Raw genomic sequence first — 19,601 nt, 5'->3', positions numbered from 1 at the left:
ATCATGCCGAAATTAAAAATTTTGGCATAACCTTCCCTTATTTTGAAAATTTTTTGGCATTTTTCGGCATTGAAAAAAAAAGAAGAAATGAGGTAGGTTGGATCCTCCTTGAATCGTTGAAATCACGTATTTTTTGGCCCCTGTGGCAGGGGAGGGGGGTGGCGGGAGTTCGAAGAAATGGGGAAGGAAGGCCTGAGAAGGCCACCACTTAAAAAGAGAGGAAGGGAGAACCAATTCAGACCAGTTCGAATCGGGCAGTTTGCACCAGTTCTGAGCGTTTCGAGGCCAATTTCAACTCCCACAGCCGAACCGACTAGGCGGTTCGGCCCGGTTCAACAGACCATGAGATAAACTATTTTAAGTGTTATTATTTTGAAAATGGAAAGGGAGATCTCTTTTGTTGGAAGGACGTATGCTAGAATTTCTACAAGGATGTTCCAGGCAAGGTTCGCGGTACCGATGGTACCGACGTACCGGTCGGCTCCGGTAATGGTACGGTACCGGTGCCGAACCAAGCCGAACCGATACCGTACCGATGGGGCACATTCGGCCTGGTTTCGACCCCATAGTCTTTTTTTTTTGGAGTTCTTTCACTTTTGGATATTTTTTTGATGTTTTTATGTTTAGGTTTAAGGTTAAAAGTAGATGATGCAACTTATTACTTCCAAATGATTCAAATAATGAGATGAAGAACATAAAATATTTTCAAATTAAGATACAATCAATTACATACATTTAAAGCACTCTCGAATATCTAAAATCGGGTTGAGTGGCACTTTGAAAAGTGCCCCAGTGTGGCACTTTTGAAAGTGTCAGCCTCTGGCCAGCGCTGTGGCATTTTCAAAGTGCCACAGCGCTGGCACTATTTTTCAGAAGCGAACCGGTGCGAACCGAGCTGGTTCGCACCGGTTCGAGCTCATACCGGTGCGGTTCGCACCGGTTCCCACATGTACCGGTGCGAACCGAGCCGGTTCGCACCGGTACGAGGCTCAAACCAAACGGTTCCGACCCATATTGGGTCGGAACCGTTTTATACCCCTGTACCGGACCGGTGCAGCTCGGTACCGGTCCGGTACGGGCTGAACCGACCGGTACAGGTCGGTTCAGCAGACCTTGGTTCCAGGGCAACATAGTTGAACAAATTTAAGAAGTCAACTTAGTAGGTGAAGTCAAAGCTTCAAGATCTAAATATTTAATGATTCAAATAGAAAATCTCAGCACATGCTATGCACATGATTATTCTTATATCGTCCTCAGCATGAAGAATGCATGCGAGCAGGGTAAGGATGGCTGTGATCTTCCAATTTTATTAATTCATTTTGCTATTCTTATTATTTGACATATAGACAGCTAGTTTTAGGAGGTGTACCTCTCTTGTTTCCTGTTAGGATTAAGAATTGGATTGTGTCTAAATATATCTCATATATAATATGGAAATACTTAAAGCAGGGTGGAGATATGGAGATGAACAGATGCATGTCATTGCGGAGTTTTCGTTTAATAGTTGAGCAGAAATGTTGTTATGAAATTCTACTAAGAGGGAAAACAATAATAGTTCTTACACTTGAAATCTAGGCAGTAGCAATATTTTTTACCTTGCAAGTACCTTCAAGCTGACAACACCTGTTTCACGTTCCTCCTGTTTGATAAGAACAGACTTTCCTTCTTTTCGTTTTGATTCTTTCTCACTCTTCAACGAGCCACTCTCTATCTTTATCATGTCACCATTTTCAGCAGATTTTATGGTCTCTTGACCAAGGCCTTCCCCTTGTTTCTCTTCTGTCTGTTCCTCCATTTTTCCAGCATTTTCCATTAATTTTTGAAAGAGTACTCCATTGCTACTAAGTTCTTCATAGGTACCCTCCTCTTTCACCATACCTTCATGAACCAGGATAATCCTGTCCACATTTCTCAGAAAATGTAGCTGGTTGGTGACAAGCACTCTGGTTTTAGTTCTCAGTTGATCCTTTATACAATTATCAAAAACCTGGATAAACAATAGATCATGCAGATTAAAATAAAGCAAATGAAACATTATCGATCAACTTCTAATGTAAGGAAGCAATTTTGAAGTACTGATGCACAGGGGAGCACTGGTGTCATGCCGCTATGATACCTTGTATAGCACAAGGTAAATACCTAGGGAAATAGGCCTCCTGTACCATAGTGCAGTCAGTTCTTCAAACCTTGTAAGCAGGTTTATTATATGCCAATAAATGATAAGAGGGCTCAGATGCCAGGATCTGTGTTCATTTGAAAGACTGCTGGAAATTTTTGTTGTTTGTTCAGTATAATGTAAGAAAGAAAAAGGTGAACTTTAAACTCATTTTCTGCACTCCATGCATAAGTTATTTCATACTCAATTTGAAAAAGCAATTTCTTTATGCACACCATCAGCCCTAATTCAAAGGATCCAATAAAATGAACCTAACTGATCTAGATCCTCAACACGATACTCATCACAGCAATTGCAAATGCTAGTTTACTTGAACTTGACAGGAACAGAAAATAGGAATACTAGGAATTCTTGTTCTGGCAACATAGCCATGTTTGTGCATGCTTATTCAGATCTGAGCTAATTGCATTTGTCAGGTGATGTAGTCGTGAGAATATTTTCTGAAATCAACTTTTCATAAGAATTGGAAACATCCAAATCAGGATAAGCTTAGGCAAATATTTATGTGAGGCAAGCAGTATTTAACAAAGTAAAAAAAAAAAGTTCTATGGAAATACTAGACAAAATTATGTATGGTCTTATATCCTCAAGTAGCTCTGCAGATTTCTTAACAACTGGTGCATTCACATTGTTGCATATTCTTTTATCATTTGGCAGCTCTACATGTTTTTAAGAATGAGTGGTGTTAGTTTGTTCATGTATTCTACTTCACTTGAATGTAGAGTTAAAATCCATTTGTAACAAAACTTTGCAGTTGTCCCATCCATCTGGGTCAGCTTTATGCTCTGGCAAATCCAATTGCAAACTCCCAACTTGATATCAACCAACTAAATTGGGGCCTAGTTCCTAGCAACAGCAACTCCAAGTGAGAGAGTCGTTTGCCATGAAACCTAAAAAGCCTGTTGCCTAGTAGGAAGAAATTTTTTTTTTTTTGACCCAAGCAGGGCATTAACGTCACCTAATAGCCAAGTCGTGCTTTTGGCACAGGTTGCCACCAATATGCAAAGCTGGATCCACATTGGGTAATGAAACCTGTGACATGGAACTGAGCGGTGCTTCTCTTATATGAGGAGGGAACAATTCAAGGAAAAAATAATCAGAGATATGACAAACATATAATTCACATAACAATTATGTGACTGGGATTACCTGCCGACCAACATGAGCATCTAGTGCACTCAAAGGATCATCAAATATATATACATCTGAGTCCGAATATACTGCCCTTGCCATGGAAACTCTTTGCTTTTGCCCGCCACTAATATTCACTCCTCTTTCTCCAATCTCTGTGAGATCACCTCCCTAATATCACATGTGAAAATGGGAAAATCAACACTCAACAAAAAACAGAATTGATCTTCAACCATAAATGTAATTCATGAAAATTTATAAGGAAAATAAGAGGGTGTGACTAGATAAATCTAAGAAGCAGATATATTGTTTAGATTTTTGTCTACATCTGCAACTTGTATACTCACTGGAAGCAAATCAATGTCATGGTGTAATGCAGTTACTTCAATTGCCCTCTCATAGCGTGATGGTTGAAAGGGAGATCCAAACAATATGTTGTTACGTACCTATGTTGCACAAAGAAAAGTGTCAACAAAAATTACCGAATGTTACTTTAATGAAGAAGAGACACTTAGAGAAACTCAAACTCACAGTAGCATTGAAAATCCATGAAACTTGAGGTACATAGGCAACAGTTCCTCGAATTTCAACAGATGTGTCTGTTTCTGGCAGCTGTTGTAATTCACCAAGCATTGCTGATATTAGAGATGTTTTTCCTTCCCCCGTGCTTCCAACAATTGCAACTAAGCTACCAACTGGTATATCCAAATTGATATTTGATAATGTGGGCCTCTGTGCCTGCAATGGCTTGCTACGTCACACATCCAGTAGTTTCCAGTAAAAGAAAAGATGTACATCTTACAAGGCAGATATTCAAGCAAAAGAATGATAGATGAAAACCTGCCCATATAAAACTAGCAAGGAATTATTCTAACAAGCAGATTATTTATTTTTAAACAATATAAAAGTTTGAAGCTCATCAATGCATTTTCATTTTGAAAGATGGCAACGGAATGGACTCTGCTTGCAAGCAAAAGAGATGTACGCACAAACAACTACAAAGCAAACTTACAAGGAGAATAAATATTGTTTATCAGCACCACAAAAGCGTTAACTCTAGCATGCATTCTTTTTTTTTCTTTTTTTTTTTGGAGGGGGGAGGGGGAGGGGGAGTGGGGGAGTGTTGATGGGGATCTCAATGTTCTTTTATAATTTTATGTTTCCCTAGAAGAGATTTGTAGGAAAGGAGCTGTACTAGGTGTTAAGTGAGAAAGGCAGAATTGGACACAAATTTGTAGTGAAATCTGAAATTTTATCGGCCTTTAGAGAACGAATTGAAATAACAAGGATCAAACCTTCATCGACCAAGGGTCGGTTCAGTATGCGCAAAACTGACTGCATCGATAAAGGTTATTGATGGGTACCCATTGCTATGCCCTAGCATCCTTTGTACAGGCTTTTTTGGCCTCTCAACATTGCTTTAGGATTTCTTATCATATTTTGTTGTTCAAATGCTATGTTTTTACTAGGAAGGTGTGAGTATCAAGCTTACTACCTTAGCTATGGTTTCCTATCTATGTTGAAGTCAGAAATATGCATATTTATCACATAAATGATGTATCAACTACTTGAATTACAGTAACATATAGATGTTAAGATTAGCTTTTGAAAAGCAATTAGATTACTAGAAATCATAAATCTACATAGAAGGGGCATACTAACAATTACAGCAATGGGATTGATGTACACTAAAAAGATCTAGAAATTTTAGAGATTTTTTACAGATGGGGTAGAAGTGCAAATATAATTACGTAACACTTAAAGTATAATTTTTTGAAATTAGAAAATTTAACATATTTATAAGTAAATCATAAATTGCTATTAAAATTCAAAAAACAAATAAAAAATTGTAATTGCAAACCAAATACAATATATAACTCAAAAAACAGTGTATAATTAGCTTGGACTTCATGTATATTTTTAAATTATAACAATTTTTGATATTTCAAGAATAATTAATTCAGTAATAAACTTTAAAGTTTAAACTACCATAAAATTATCTTAAACTGATAGCTTTCGCAGAACAGCTCTATATGCACATCATAAAAAAAAAAACAACCCAAAAGGAAGTATTTTGTAGGGTTAATTTTAAATTTATTTAACTTCGGGTGAATAGAGCACACCTACATTGACATCATTATTCGTGAAAATTTGGTAGCATGCGCACAACACAAGTGCAAACATGCTACCAATTTTTTCAAAATTTTACAAATTTATTATTTTCAAATAAACAATAGCTAAAAAAATCTATCAAATTGTAGAATAAGTCATTACCTACATCATATCCAAAAATCCATCCAAACCACCATTGTTTAATTGGATTAATTCCGGACTAAACAGACTTTTTAGTATAAGGCTCTAGGGCCACCCCAAAAACAAGGTGATGACTGGTTGCGAAGAATAATAAGGTTTGCATTCCTTGTCAGCTAAAAAAGGTCTTCGGGGAAAAGGTATTTGTTAACAAGGTCATGACATCATCTATGTTCTTCAAGGACTAATGCCAAGAAGAACACATCACAAAAAAGAGAGAGTCCAAAATGGCTAAAAAGAATAAAAAGGTAAAATATGGAAATGAACCTTTGACTCCCAAGAAAAATATCCATTCTTAATTGAGATAGCTGGATGCATTGGCTCGATTGGTGGATTTGGCATCAGTACTCTCTCTTCCAAAAGGAACAACTCCTCTAGACGTTTCAATGATACATTTGCATTCACAACCTGCCAAAAAATAAACAAATAAATAAAGCATAGTTAAGACTCCTGCATGACTGCTAGAATAACTGCAAGTGCATTATGCACCAAAAATTAAGCAGATTTTTCTGGAGGCAAACTACTTTTAAAGCTTCTAAATGCTATGGTCAACTAGAATTCCAACAATTCATAAACTACCAAAAAAGGCAACAGACACTTGGAGACACATGGACATTTGGCATCCATGCTCTAGTGTCTACTGCAGTCTTATCATGTTGTAGTTGCTAAGTGGCGATGATAGATAATGCAAAGGCCACATAAGAGCACATATTTAGAAGGAACAAGCTCACACCAGAAAAAGCAATGACATGCTTAAAGACATGTTAGTGGACAAAAGGTAGCAATAATACCAACAAAAAGTTATCTCTATTTCATAAATAACCACATAATTATTTGCTCTTTAACTAGTATAATATGTCGATTCTATATATTAAGGATAAAAAAGATTTGTGTGAGACAGTGTTACTTGGACTCATTAGTCCGAGCCAAAAAGATGAGTCAACATGTATCAATGAGTCGACAAGTGTAAGACTCATTAGGTACGCACTCAACATGCAAATTCTATCTCTTGCATCATCGCAAAGAGTCCAATTCTATCCACCAAGTATTTGACGTAGTAAATTGGCAAATTCGACAAGGATAGAGGAAAATGCAGTGAGGCTAGCAGGGGGGAGAGAGGGGCAAACCTAGGTTGTCAGCTAGCGACACTCCTTGGTTTAGGTCAGAAACGATGATCAATTTGGTAGCATGGCCAGTTTGCAAGGATTGGAATGCGCCTACATGCTAAAAGAGACAATGAAAGCAACAAGAGAGGGATTGAAAGGAGGAAGCCAAGAAAGCAAGAGGTAAGGGAGAGGAAAAGGGAAAAGCAGATAAAGGGGAAAGCGATTTGGAAATCAGGTAGTGTTGTGTTGTTTGAAGACCTGCCCGACTTGCTCGTGAAGCCTTTTGGGGGGGCTCAGGCCTAACGTATTAGGCCCGGTAGGCTAGCTGGGGCTTGGAAAATAGGCAATTACTAGGTTGGGCTCGTTCTTGGGGATGAAAGCCCAACCAAGCTCGGCCAGGCCCAAATTCTTTTATTTTTCTTGTATTATTTGGTTATGTTTGATATTTTGTATAATTAATTAATAATTATTATTGATATGTGAACTTAATGGGATAAGAAACATGTTTTACTTTGTTGGCAATCTTTAATTATTCAAACTTAGTATTTTTTTCCTAAAATATTTTTAAGTACTATAGTAATTTTTAAAAATTAAAAACTAGTTATAAAGCTCGAGACCTAGCCTGAAGCCTGAGTAAGGGTGGCTTGGGCTTGGAAGATAGGCTCAAAGGCCCAGCCGGGCCAGAATAGGTCTAGCTGGTAGTGGTCAAGCTTCTTAAATTTTGAATTGTTATCAACTCAAAAATCTCAACAACATATTAATTAGGCAGATGTAATGTTTCCAAAATATTTTATCTTGAGTTTTAAAAATATTATATATCAGCTACATAATATATATACATATTATTTTATTTGTTACTAATAATCTTTTGGGGTACAACCATCAAAGTTGTTGTTGGGAACAAATCCTATTGCTTCTAAAGCAATCCAAATGACAATTAAATTTAAAACTATTTCTATTGATAAAACTTACTTTTACAAAGTACCATGGGAAGGTACTCTTACCCTACCTCATTGAAATCTCGAAGGCAATCTTGGCTTTTAAAATAGAAAAACTCATTTTCCAAAAGCATTTAATGTCATAAATTCTTATGTCTAAGAAAGCCCTTCCTTCTTTTTAAAACATTTAATAATTCATACTCCTGTCTTGTCGTATCCTCTAAAGATTATTTTATTTCTATAAACAAATAAAATGATCACACATGCTATAAGCAACCTATAACATGATATGATAATACCGATACTTTATAATATATGATATAAATAATTAATAGGAAGTTGAAAATTGAAACCAAGATGATAATCATCATGATAATATACTTCATTTGCCTACTAAGAAATTTGGAGTTTAGGCTTAAGAACAAATATATATATATATATATATATATATATATATATATATATATATATATATATATATATATATATATATATATATATCATGCCAACAATAGAGAAGATAGAACACTTCAATAATTCTAGTTTTTCTGTGACAAATTTTATTAAATTTATATATAATTATTTTCTATATATCACCAAATCTCATGTTTTTTCTCTTGCTGAACCACACGCTTGGGTGCATATCCTTGTTTGATTCTTGTGTCCGTGTCCATGTCCATGCAACATCATACTTCCAGAAATAACTGCTTAATTGCACAGCCCATTAACATGATGAAGCAAATGAAAATCTAACATAGTGATTTTTAAGGTTTGATGCAACATGGGAAAGGGAATATCATATTGACAAACATTGGAATCATGGTTTCAGACAGAATGAAATGAAACAAATGAATAAAAACTATCAATGTCAATCAATATCATCAATTTCAGTGCCGCTGACATGCTAGTCAGTGGCCAAGCAGCAAGAGCCATGCCATGCAGGAAAGAGGCAAAAAACTTTGAAAATCCCTTTTCTAATGATAAAATTTTAAAAAAAAGATTTAGTGGATACTGTGCCAATGCTGTGTCAATGTCAATACTGGCTCAAAATCGTACATGCCAGTTAGCATGAAGCCATGAACTGGCATAGATAAACAAAGAAAATTTTCACAAATATTATGGGTGGCAGCATAGTGCTGACTATAATAGGTAGGGACATTGCATCGCTTTGTACAGTTGGAATTCATCAAAGGAGAGAGGTTATAAATTATGTAAACTAGATAATGAGTTCTCATCAGCCAATTAGATCCAAGGCAAGCCAAGTCATGGTTTATTAAAAGGCTCCATAACAAGAATCCAATGATTTGGCTCATGAGGCACTGGAATTGCATTAGTTTTTAAATTCAACTTTAGTGCCAATCTTAGTTTATAATATAGGAGTATTTCATGTTCCTTATTTTGCAAAATGTTTTTGATTAGGTACATTTGACATGGTAGGAGACATGTATTTGGAGGATATCCTAGACATTGATTAGTTCATTTTCAAAATCTAGAGCTACAGAAGACAGCCAAATGTCAAATGTAAAACCTAGCCAGTTTTATTTCAAATTATTGATCATTAAGTATACAAGGATTACAACTGATTGGTTATGAGATGAAAACCATCAGGAAGCATGTTTTGGATTGTTTTGACACTTATATGAGCATGGTCGGCAGAACCGTCTCAAACCATCCGATTTGGAGTGTACCGATCCATACCGGCAGCGGACCGGGACGATTCCAGTAACCAAAACGAGAACTGGCAACGAAGGGAGAGAAGGAGAAGAAAATAAAGGAAAAGAGAGAGAGAGGAGAGAGGGAGAGGGAGAGAGAAAGAGAGATGGAGGTGGAGGCCAGCTGGCGGAGGGCCAGCGAGCCGCATGGAGGAGGCGGAGGAGGGGCTCCTCTACACAACTCTCCGGCCCCCCTCCCACTCTACCCATTCTCTCTCTCTTTTTCTCTCTCCCGTTCTCCCTCTCCCCCCCTTTACTATATCGGTACAAGCCCGGCACAGAATGGCACGGGGCTGTACCAACCCATCCCGCCGGGCAACCAGTCTGGGGCCCGATTTTGGCACAACAATCCTTGGTTATGAGGTTTTACTATGAGAAAATTTAGTGTCAGAAAGTCCAATTTAGTTAGTAGCATTGAGGGAGTCCTGGTGCCATCAGTTAATGTGATGAAGTGGAAGGAGCTTCAAATATGGGGATCCATGAAGATCTGAACATTGGAAGTTAACAGGACTCATCTTTGGACTCAGATCAAATAGGCCAGCCACACAATACTTGGCAGCAAGAAATTAAAATCATAAATGAAGGTGGAGTCCTTTGTCTGAGTATTCCTATCTTTTGAAAAAAAATAAAATGTTAGCAAGTGTTCCTTATTAGCTCTTCTTGTCACCATCTACTTCATCTCACATTTGGTTTTTCTACCTCACACTGCATCACATATTCAACAATATTTTCGATCACAATTCACCAACCTCACCAAATAAAAAAAAGGCGGCTAACTATCAAATGACTAAGATGTAATGCATGTTTTAAACCTCAAAAAAAAAAAGATCCGGTAATAAAAGCAATCGCATTGCTGTTTCCAGCATCAGTTCAAACTTTTTTTTTTGAGAACTAGAATGGGAGAAAACCCAGCCAAAATCAGGTGAGGACGAGACAAATAAAACAAACGTGGCACAAAGTGACACACTAGCTAGCAGTTTCCCAAAATTCACTGGTAGAAAAGGTTCTTCGTTTGCGCACCTTGTTATGTCATATTATACAATTGGTAATCCAATAATATCTTCTATACAAGACTGAGTTTCCTTGCTTATAAATGGAACTTACTAGGCATAAGAAGTCAATCGATCATTTGAGAGATAGGGTGCCAGTCTAGCCAAGCCCGACTAGCAAGCTCATGGCAGACATACAGACAGACAGATATTATATATATGTTCAGTCAGTGTGCTAAAACCCCATTAAAAGCCCAGATTGCAGAAAATATAAATGTATAATTACTAAATTTAATTTCTCAATAACAGGAACTCATATTGTTGTTTCAAGCTTCAAGCAACAAAATAGTTTGCTGTAGTTTTATAATCACACAAGCAAATCCAACTGGGTTTATCATAATCTTTTTCCAAGAAAAACACATCAAAGAAAATGAGGAGTATCATACCTGAGTTATCACATTAGGGAGCATGAACAGTGGAAACCTTAACACTGAAAACAGTGAAAGTGATGTAAATGCTTTTGCAGGTGTCAGATCCCCTCCAAGTAAAGAAAACATCCCAAATGATACGACTATAACAACAACTGGTATGCTGTTCAGCATAAAAGTATTCAACTGCAAAACATAACAGTGAGCCATAAACAGTATGGTAACTATATTATTCAAAAAACAAAAAGAAAAAGAAATAAGGGTTAAGATCAACATTGCCAACATTTGATTCTACCATTCCATTACAAGCATTAAAAAAATGTCTTTGGGCTTACTGCTGCTAATAGCTGAGCCCTACGGAACCATGAAAGCTCATCATTGCGAACGCTCTGCACTTTTGAGTGGAAACTTTGCTCCCATGCATAGCATCTGCCCCATAAAAAAAAATTAAGGGCAATCACTCACTCCAAAATTAAGTTAAAAAACAAATGCAGAGCAGGTCACAATCAAATTGCAGCATACTTCACAGTATCCATAGCAGCCAATATCTCATTCATAAGACCAATGCGCTTGTCAGTACGTTGCAGGCCCTCCTTAGACAGTTTCTGCATTTTGCTTATTACAAATGTCTGATGCCACAAAAGGAACCAAAAATCAGAAACTGAAAGAACATAATTCATGGTTGTTTATAAATATGAAGAATTGATACAATATAATGTAGGATGTATATAAATCTGTACGAAACTATATTCAGAGACTTTGTTGATAATTGTCTAGAAAAAGCAAATAGCATGTGACCAATCATTCTAAATATACAACAAGGTGTAGGCTTAAGATAGTAAGGCTAGCCAATGTGGCTAGTTCGATGTGTACCAAACTGGACCAGTTAGTTACTGACATGGTTTGAGACTTTGATTCGGCATATAAGGCTCACCCGGTCCGGTTGCTTCGTTCTCCACTCTACCTCGCTTCATTCACTCCGAATCGGCATGTCTCACTCTGCTTCGCTTCATCACCCCCCCCCCCAACCCCGAAATCCTAATCCCTTCCATCCCGGCTGGCCAAGTAAGTCTCCCTCTCCCTGTCACTCTCCCCCTTAACAATGACGATGAGGGTTGTTCAAAGCCTCTCTCTCTCCCTCTCCCTCCCTCTCCCTCCCTTCCTCCCTCTCTCTCTCTCTCCTTCCCTCCCTCTCTTTTCTTCTCTCTCTCCCTCTCCCCCTCCCTCTCAACTCACCCTATTTTGGTACGCCCTAGAACGGCATGATATAGACTTGGACCGCATCAAACCGATCACCAGCCGGTACGATCTCCAATACCAGTTCAACGAACCTTGCTAGATACTTTAAGGTTTAAACTTAAAAAGCACTATACTGACTATCAACATAATATAGATATAAGTTACCTACCTTCTCATTCTAGCATAACACTATTAATTTTTGCTTACCTATATAATATCATGATTTGGTCCAAGTGTTAAGTTAAAATCTCAAATAAAGATAAAGAAATTGGCAAACAAAAGCAAGACAGAATGAACTCAACATTGAACCCTTTGAAAATGAAAAAAGTTCTTCCTGAGAACAAGGTTCAACATATTAAACATTAAACCAATATCAGCCAAGGGTGGGCACTATCTCACATCCGATATCGACAAAGGGTATCAACAAATACACTTTGACATTGCCTTTATCCCCTTGGTATAGCCTATTTCAGCCACCAATCTTTTTCTCTTTTCTTATATTTTAGGGTAAATTACAAAAAAAAAAACCCCTTGAAGTTTATGTTTATTATACTTAGACCAATAGTTTGTAAAACCTAAACTTTCATCCAATTAAATTAACAGCATTAGTGAAACCAAATACCTCAGATGAAAAGTCGAAAGTGCTCTTAGGTGGGGAGAAGGATGCAAATATTTTCTGGTGTCCTTGGGTGTTACTATGTCACTTAAGGTTATTTTGGTCATTTTTGAATTTTTTCTAACATGGTATTTGGGTCCTATTTAAGGTTAACAGTTTGACTAGAGTTCTATTAAGTTATGGGTTAAAGCGTTGGATAAAAATAAATCTCGGGGGGTAAGTGTAGGTTTTTCAAACAATTTGATGTAAGTATAATTTATCCCTAATCTCGAGGGGAGGTTTGTAATTTACTCTATCTTTTATTATCTTAGTTCTATGTTTGCTCAAAATTGTGTACTTCAGACATAAATCGTATAACTTAGAAATAAAACAAAAAATCATATTACTTGATTAAAATTAACAATTGATTTTGATGCCCCAAACTCCATTTTGATACCAATACAATACAGTAGCATTGAATTTGGTGATCGAAGACCATTACACCATCAACAACACAACACTCTCCCCCTAAAGGGGAAAAAAACTTTATTTTAATTGAGTGGTAATTTATTCTTTTCTTCTTCTTTTCTTCCTTTCTTTGTTTCCTCTTTCCTCTTCTTTTCCTACATGGATAGGTTTCAAAGTCTTGTCCCCATCCCAAACCCATTTTCTCAGAGGAATTGGATGTGATGGCCAAAACACCCCCATCCCACCTGGATTTAAAACATTGCTAAGGATCACCTAAAATGGACTAAACAATAATGAAAGTGGCTCATACATGTTCCCAAGGTATAGTTAAATTTATCCATAGAAAAAACAAAAATATTTCAAATATTTTGTAAGAGATATTCCAAACAGATGCACAAATTTCTACTATGCCTATCTTTCCAATGGAACTATTATACTTTTTCATAAAAGATAATATTAAGAAAGAAATCTTTAAAATATTAAAGGCATTTTGTAAACAAGGGCTTTGGTGCTAGCAAGATGATGAAGGTGCTGAAAATGGGGATCAGTCTTAGTAATCAACCATCAACTTATAAATAAAGTTGTTTACTATCTCTATAAAGATACTTAAATTGTGAGCTATGCAAGGTATTCCCTATTCAAATTCAAGCTTAAACTAAGGCAATAAATACTTTAAGATCTAGTTTTGAAAGTAGTAGAACGTAAAGTACTTAGCCCCATTTGGCAGAGTTTTTGGTGGGCCAGAAAGTGCTCTCTGGCCCTCCAAAAGTACTTTTGAATGGAATAGGAGTATTTGGTAAAAAAATCGGAAAGTTATTTTAGCTTTGCCAAAAAGCTGAAAATGTCTACTTGGAAAAAGCTCCAAAATGGAGCTTCTTCGGAAAAACACTTTTAGCACGCATCGAGAAGCAGCTTTAGATTTATAAAATTTTTCTTTTTGGACTAAAATACCCATGATAAAATCATATAATTATAGGAAGTGTCCCTTTATATCATAATGAACGAAAAAAGAAATCTACAGGAGCCCACCCCAACAAACAAGAAACCCTAATCAGTCTTGGCTTTCTCCCTTACCACGTGATCAAAGTATTATTTCTTTTCTCTATTTATTTATCCATCATTTTGAATGAGGAAAGCATTGGAAAGAAAAGAATCGTAAAATCTCACTTTTGCAAGTATGATTGCGTGGCTCTATACTTTTTCCAAAAATTAGTTCCTAAAAATATTATATTCAATTATTCATAAAATATTAATATATAATGATAATAATTATAATGTTTTATATCAAAATATTGTATTATACTATAAATATAATATTATATTACATTATATCATAATACATTGATATGTTATGTTATATAATATCAAATTTTGTTATATTATTATGCTATAGGATACAATATTATATTACTTATATTAGAAAAATATTATATTACATTACAGTAATATTCTACTATATCATATATTTATGTATTAATACATATTATATTTTATTATGCTATGTTATATAATACTATGTAATATCCTTTATGGTCATTTTGTCATACCAAAAGTACTTTCTCAGTTTGTTTGCCAAACACATATTAAAGTTCCACAATACTTTAGAAATGTAGTTACCAAACAACAAATAGTTTTTGTTATAAAAGCTCTACTTCAAAAGGCGCTACTTTAAAAAGCTCTACATCTGAAAGCTCTACTGCCAATAGCTCTGCTAAACGGGGCTTTAGTTTGATGGTGGGCAAAGATCGAGTATTTACTTAGAAATGACCAAATTATGCCTGACCAAATGGCTCAGTCTTGGATGGAGGTAAGAGAGGTGGGGCTGGATTCGTTATCAGGGGACCGAGTTCTTATGCGGTGGCGGCGGGAGGCTGTTAGATTTTCGACACCTCGGTTCCTGGAGCAGAGCTGCGAGCGGTCTGGATGGGTATGTGCTACGCGCGGCGAGTGCTTCAGGCAAGTTCAGTCTTACTAGAGAGAGATTCGGCCACGGTGATCAACTGGGTCCGAAAGGGCCCGAGCAATTATGGAGGAGATCATCCCCTGCTCCGCGACATTTGGGAGATGGGGAGGGAGGGTGTCACATTTCAGGCAATGCATGTATATCGTGAGGCCAATGGGGCGGCCGACTAGGTGGCAGCTTATGTAGCGAGCCACTCAGGAGGTATCCTATGGCCTGGAGAGAGAGAGAGATGCCCGGAGCACTTCGGGACCTTTTGCTTTCTGATTTTCTTGAGTGTATTCGTACCCGTGAGGTATGAAATGCCCGTTCCAGCAAAAAAAAAAAAAAACTATAAGATTGACACCACATCTCTCTTTTACATCATCACAATGTTTATAGGCAAGAATATATATGAGACTAATGAACAAAAAACAGCATAAAGAACATGAAATCACTAAATAGAGAACTACCTGTAAGGGGAACATGAAAACCAGCATTAATGAGCCAACAAGTGATGCGACCCCTAGCTGTTTGTACAGCAGAACAACAGCTATGGTAATACGAAAAGGAGCTGACCATACAGTGTGAAGCTGTTGGCAGACTTGCTGCACAAAGAGAATTACATATCAATTATGCATTTAAGCATATATCTCAACATAAAATCATGGTGTAGACCAATAGTTTACTGTGTCTCACAGATTCTAGAATAACATTAACATCATGTTGAGTGGTCCACAATCATCAAATAATAATAAAGTTGATTATTTATAGAAAATACTACGAAAACTAAAAGTGAATTATATACTAGTGTTGAAGATGTTGTGAAGCCAAGACATGCACATAAGAGTCGCCATAAAGCCTAGGCCAATGTTGTCAAAAGTGGCAGCCTAGTGCCTAAGCACTTAATTTGGCCGGGCTGCCTAGGCCAAGCCCGCTTAAACATTGTTCCTTTGAGATTTACTTTGTCCGCCTTCTTTCCCTATTTAAACCCCCATACGGAAAATGAAAGAGGACATTGAAGCTACTACCAACCTTACAGCAATTAGAGGGCTTATAAACAGCTACAGATAGGTCAACCTGCAGCCTTGACTAGCAAAAATGGTTATGGTGGCCAACACTAGTGCCAAGTTTGTGTATATTTTTTCCTTCTTTATATCAATTTTCATCTTCATCTTCTCTTTCTAATTTTTCTTTCCTTTCTTTTTCCTACTCCTATCCATTCTTCATCTGACCATTCTTTTCCTTTTTCCAATAACATTTTCCTCTTGTTCTGCTTTCTCATCTTCCTTCATGGTTGTTGATTGTGGTCTTCCATCTTGCCAGCTACTACTTCCTACCCTCCTCTTGCTTCTTGCTCAGTCTTGGGCCTCTTGGCTATATTTTGCAACCTGTTGGTTGCTGTAGAGGCAGCAATATTGTTGCTACTCTCTTCTTGTGGATTTTGGTCTTTGAACTTTTTGTGCATGAAAAATAGGTTTAATAATGCATATATTGGTGAAAATGGATTATATAGATGATATATTTACTTATTGATACATATGGTTGAAAGTATTTAGGATAAATGCTTCAAGGCCTTTGTCCCTTAAGCGACCGCTGACGCGCCTAGGCGCCTGCCTAGGCCATATACGGGGTCCACTGCTTCGCCTCGCCTAGGTAATTTGACAACCTTGGGCCAGGCAAACATGTAGATATGGTGGGCCTTGTTAACCTATATTATAGCAAATCATGCTGATCAGTTGTTTATATTGTATGCTATAAACCATCAAGACTGATTTGCATCTTACTCATGATATAGCAAATAACTTAGCTTAGGAAAGGCGTGAGAAGTCATGCATTGATTGTCAAACATTTACAAATTTAAGTTCATGAGTAGCTAAAACGGAATAACATAAAATATTTGATTTAAGTATTTGGGAGTAAAGTGAGAAAAAATGCCTGGAGTGTTTCTGCATCAGTTGTCATCAAATTTGTTATCTTCCCTGATGCAAATTTCCTGCGACCCTCATGTGATAGTCTCAGTGATTTGCGAAACACAGCTGCAACCTGCAAAAAAGATGAATTAACCATGCAAATCAATAATATCAATCACATGTTGCATCCACATGATTCGTAAAAAGGGTTAAAGAAAAATAAACCTACTTTATTAAAAAAATAAAGAATTCTTAAAAATTATTATTTTAAACAAATGATTTATTTATTACTTGCATTAATTTATAATCTGCTTAAAGCATCCAAGACTTCTTAATCAACATCGTATAAGTGATAAACCAAATGGAGAAGGGGAAGAAACATTATTTGAGAAGCAATCTCTGCATGAGCATATGACCGCTTTTTTAACTTCCATGCTCATCACTCAGGTAATGAGCGGAACAAGATGCAACCAAGAGAAAACACAGGATATATAAATTCTGTCAGTTTAAGTCAAACTATGACTATAAATTAAGAAGTTGGGCATATATTAGTGTGAAAGAAGGTTTGCAACACATTTGATGTTTTGGATCAATTTATAAGGCCATAGGAAGGGTTAACATTTTGCTACAGGGATACTCCTCCATCGTTTTATTGAGAATACGGATTTTCAAAAGTATGGTGGGAGGTCAAATTTAGTAGCAAAGAAAATCTAATTAACATTTGAGTCAAAATTTGTCGAAAAACTGATTTTTCTTTCTTCAAGGAATATAATTGATTTGTTATCTATATCCTTAATGCAATATTTTTATGCTACCTCACAACAAATAATGATGTCTCCATAATTGTATAGCAAATGCATCTTTCCCCTACTAAAAACTTATAAATAATCCCCCTTGACTTCTGAAAGTGAGTGTTTTCCAAATAGAGTGAAGTTTGATATTGATACAGTATGGAACATATATATCTATCATGTCCTTCATTTTCACGGAAATCTACATGCTTTGCAAAGGTGGATTGGGAATTATAGAGTTTGTGTTTGACGTCAGTGCATGTACTATATGTCACACTGCCATACACTTATGGTGCAAATTTTTTGTAACAGTAAAATGAATACACATCAAGACAGGCTCCTCAAGTCTTGATTTCAAAATAGTGTTGGGTGCCTCGGACGAAATAGAGATAAAGATAAGCTCTCAAAATGTTATGGGATCTTCACATTCCAATAAAGAAAAACTGCACTGATGTAACAGTACGAAAAGACATGTCATGATGCTATCTGTTGGATAACAAAGAGCAACATGGTGCATATGGGAGGGGAAGAAAACATATCTTCATATCTTTGTGAGTGCACAAAGTCTTCTAACAACAAATGAGGTGAGGAAACTTTGAGAAAACTCTAGAGACTAAAACATGAGAACAAAACAGAGATACATTTTCAAGTCTTAGTGGTGATACTTTAATCATTTTTAATATTTAGAATACAGAGCAAGGTCCGCCGTACCGGTACCGGTCGGCGTACCGGTGGCCGGCCAGACCGGTATGGTACCGGTCCGGTCCGGTACGTACCGGCTGGTACCGGTCCCGTACCGGCCGGTACGCGGTGGTTTCAAAAACCACAGCGCGCGGCGCTGTGGTTCTAAAAAAAAAACAAAATTGTACCGGTGCAAACCGGCCGGTTCGCACCGGTAGAGGCCCGTACCGGCCGGTTCGGATAAAAAACCGGAAAATACCGGTTTTTTTTTTCCGGTTTTTTATCCGTTCCGGTACCGGTCCACGGCCGGACCGGTACGGCATTCCATGATACAGAGGAATCTCATACATTCGATCAAGCGATAATAAATTATCAAAGAGTTGGATTCAACTTTTTCCTGACATAATCCAAGTATGGAAATGCAGTAGAGTGACACTAATATAATATCCAGTGTATGTAGAATTGTTAGTGAAATTGGAGCCATGTTCTACATGGATAACTTATTCTCATACTCCCTTCTGATCTAAAATCAGCTATTTCTATAAAGAAGACATTATGGTTCTAAAAGATTATTCAGAGTTGGAGGAGGTTGACAATGTAGTCTTTCTTGGCGGACAAGTAAATCATCAAGCCACTTCAGAAAAAGCAGGTTAACAGTGCATGCACATGCTGGGGAGACAATGGAAGGTAATGCACTGGATGTCATTAATTCTCTTATAAAAGGATGTAAGTGTTGCAAGGAATAAGAACCTAATTCTATCATAGTATAACCAAGATCTTCCACTCTTACTTTTTTATAATATCAAAGTAGGCAAATGCCTCTGCTAGCATCAGTCAACTTGATGCAGATAAAAAATGCTTGAAGCATAAAACTTCGTTGGAAGTCCCCCAGGATGTTTAAAATCCCATCATCTGCAATCAATCGTGGCTATAAAAACTCTGTTGAAGTTCATCACCCTGCATCTGTCTTCTATATGGATCAGTAGGTGAATTATAGTTTGTATGTGTATCATAATACTTGTCTAGTATAGGAAGAAGTGCAGTAAGCCTCTTTAGGTTCCATTTTGACAACATCAATTTGCTGCTTCAGCAGCAACCAAGTGAATCTAGTTCTGACAAAAAATTAAACTCTTCTTAGTGACTTTAGAAAACATGATGTTAAGGTAGGATCATGGACAAAGATTG

The 19,601-nt window shown here is 36.8% G+C and overlaps 1 protein-coding gene across 4 annotated transcripts in view; it reads right to left on the bottom strand.

Moving 5' to 3' along the window:
- Positions 1-19,601, bottom strand: part of LOC103695628 (ABC transporter C family member 2-like) — a 52,710-nt gene that overhangs the window by 19,754 nt on the left and 13,355 nt on the right. For all 4 annotated transcript variants that reach the window (XM_008776998.4, XM_008776999.4, XM_008776997.4 and 1 more), the window contains exons 12-21: positions 16,970-17,077; positions 15,505-15,639; positions 11,313-11,419; positions 11,126-11,219; positions 10,809-10,976; positions 5,885-6,025; positions 3,839-4,045; positions 3,655-3,753; positions 3,326-3,478; positions 1,596-1,987 (exon numbers count right to left, since the gene is read on the bottom strand). In XM_008776998.4, the coding sequence (XP_008775220.2) occupies positions 1,596-1,987; positions 3,326-3,478; positions 3,655-3,753; positions 3,839-4,045; positions 5,885-6,025; positions 10,809-10,976; positions 11,126-11,219; positions 11,313-11,419; positions 15,505-15,639; positions 16,970-17,077 (1,604 nt within the window). The remainder of the gene's footprint in view (positions 1-1,595; positions 1,988-3,325; positions 3,479-3,654; positions 3,754-3,838; positions 4,046-5,884; positions 6,026-10,808; positions 10,977-11,125; positions 11,220-11,312; positions 11,420-15,504; positions 15,640-16,969; positions 17,078-19,601) is intronic.

The sequence above is a fragment of the Phoenix dactylifera genome, unplaced genomic scaffold (assembly GCF_009389715.1).
Source record: "Phoenix dactylifera cultivar Barhee BC4 unplaced genomic scaffold, palm_55x_up_171113_PBpolish2nd_filt_p 000164F, whole genome shotgun sequence".
Taxonomy (NCBI): Eukaryota; Viridiplantae; Streptophyta; class Magnoliopsida; order Arecales; family Arecaceae; genus Phoenix; species Phoenix dactylifera.
This window is presented reverse-complemented; position numbering and strand designations above follow the sequence as displayed.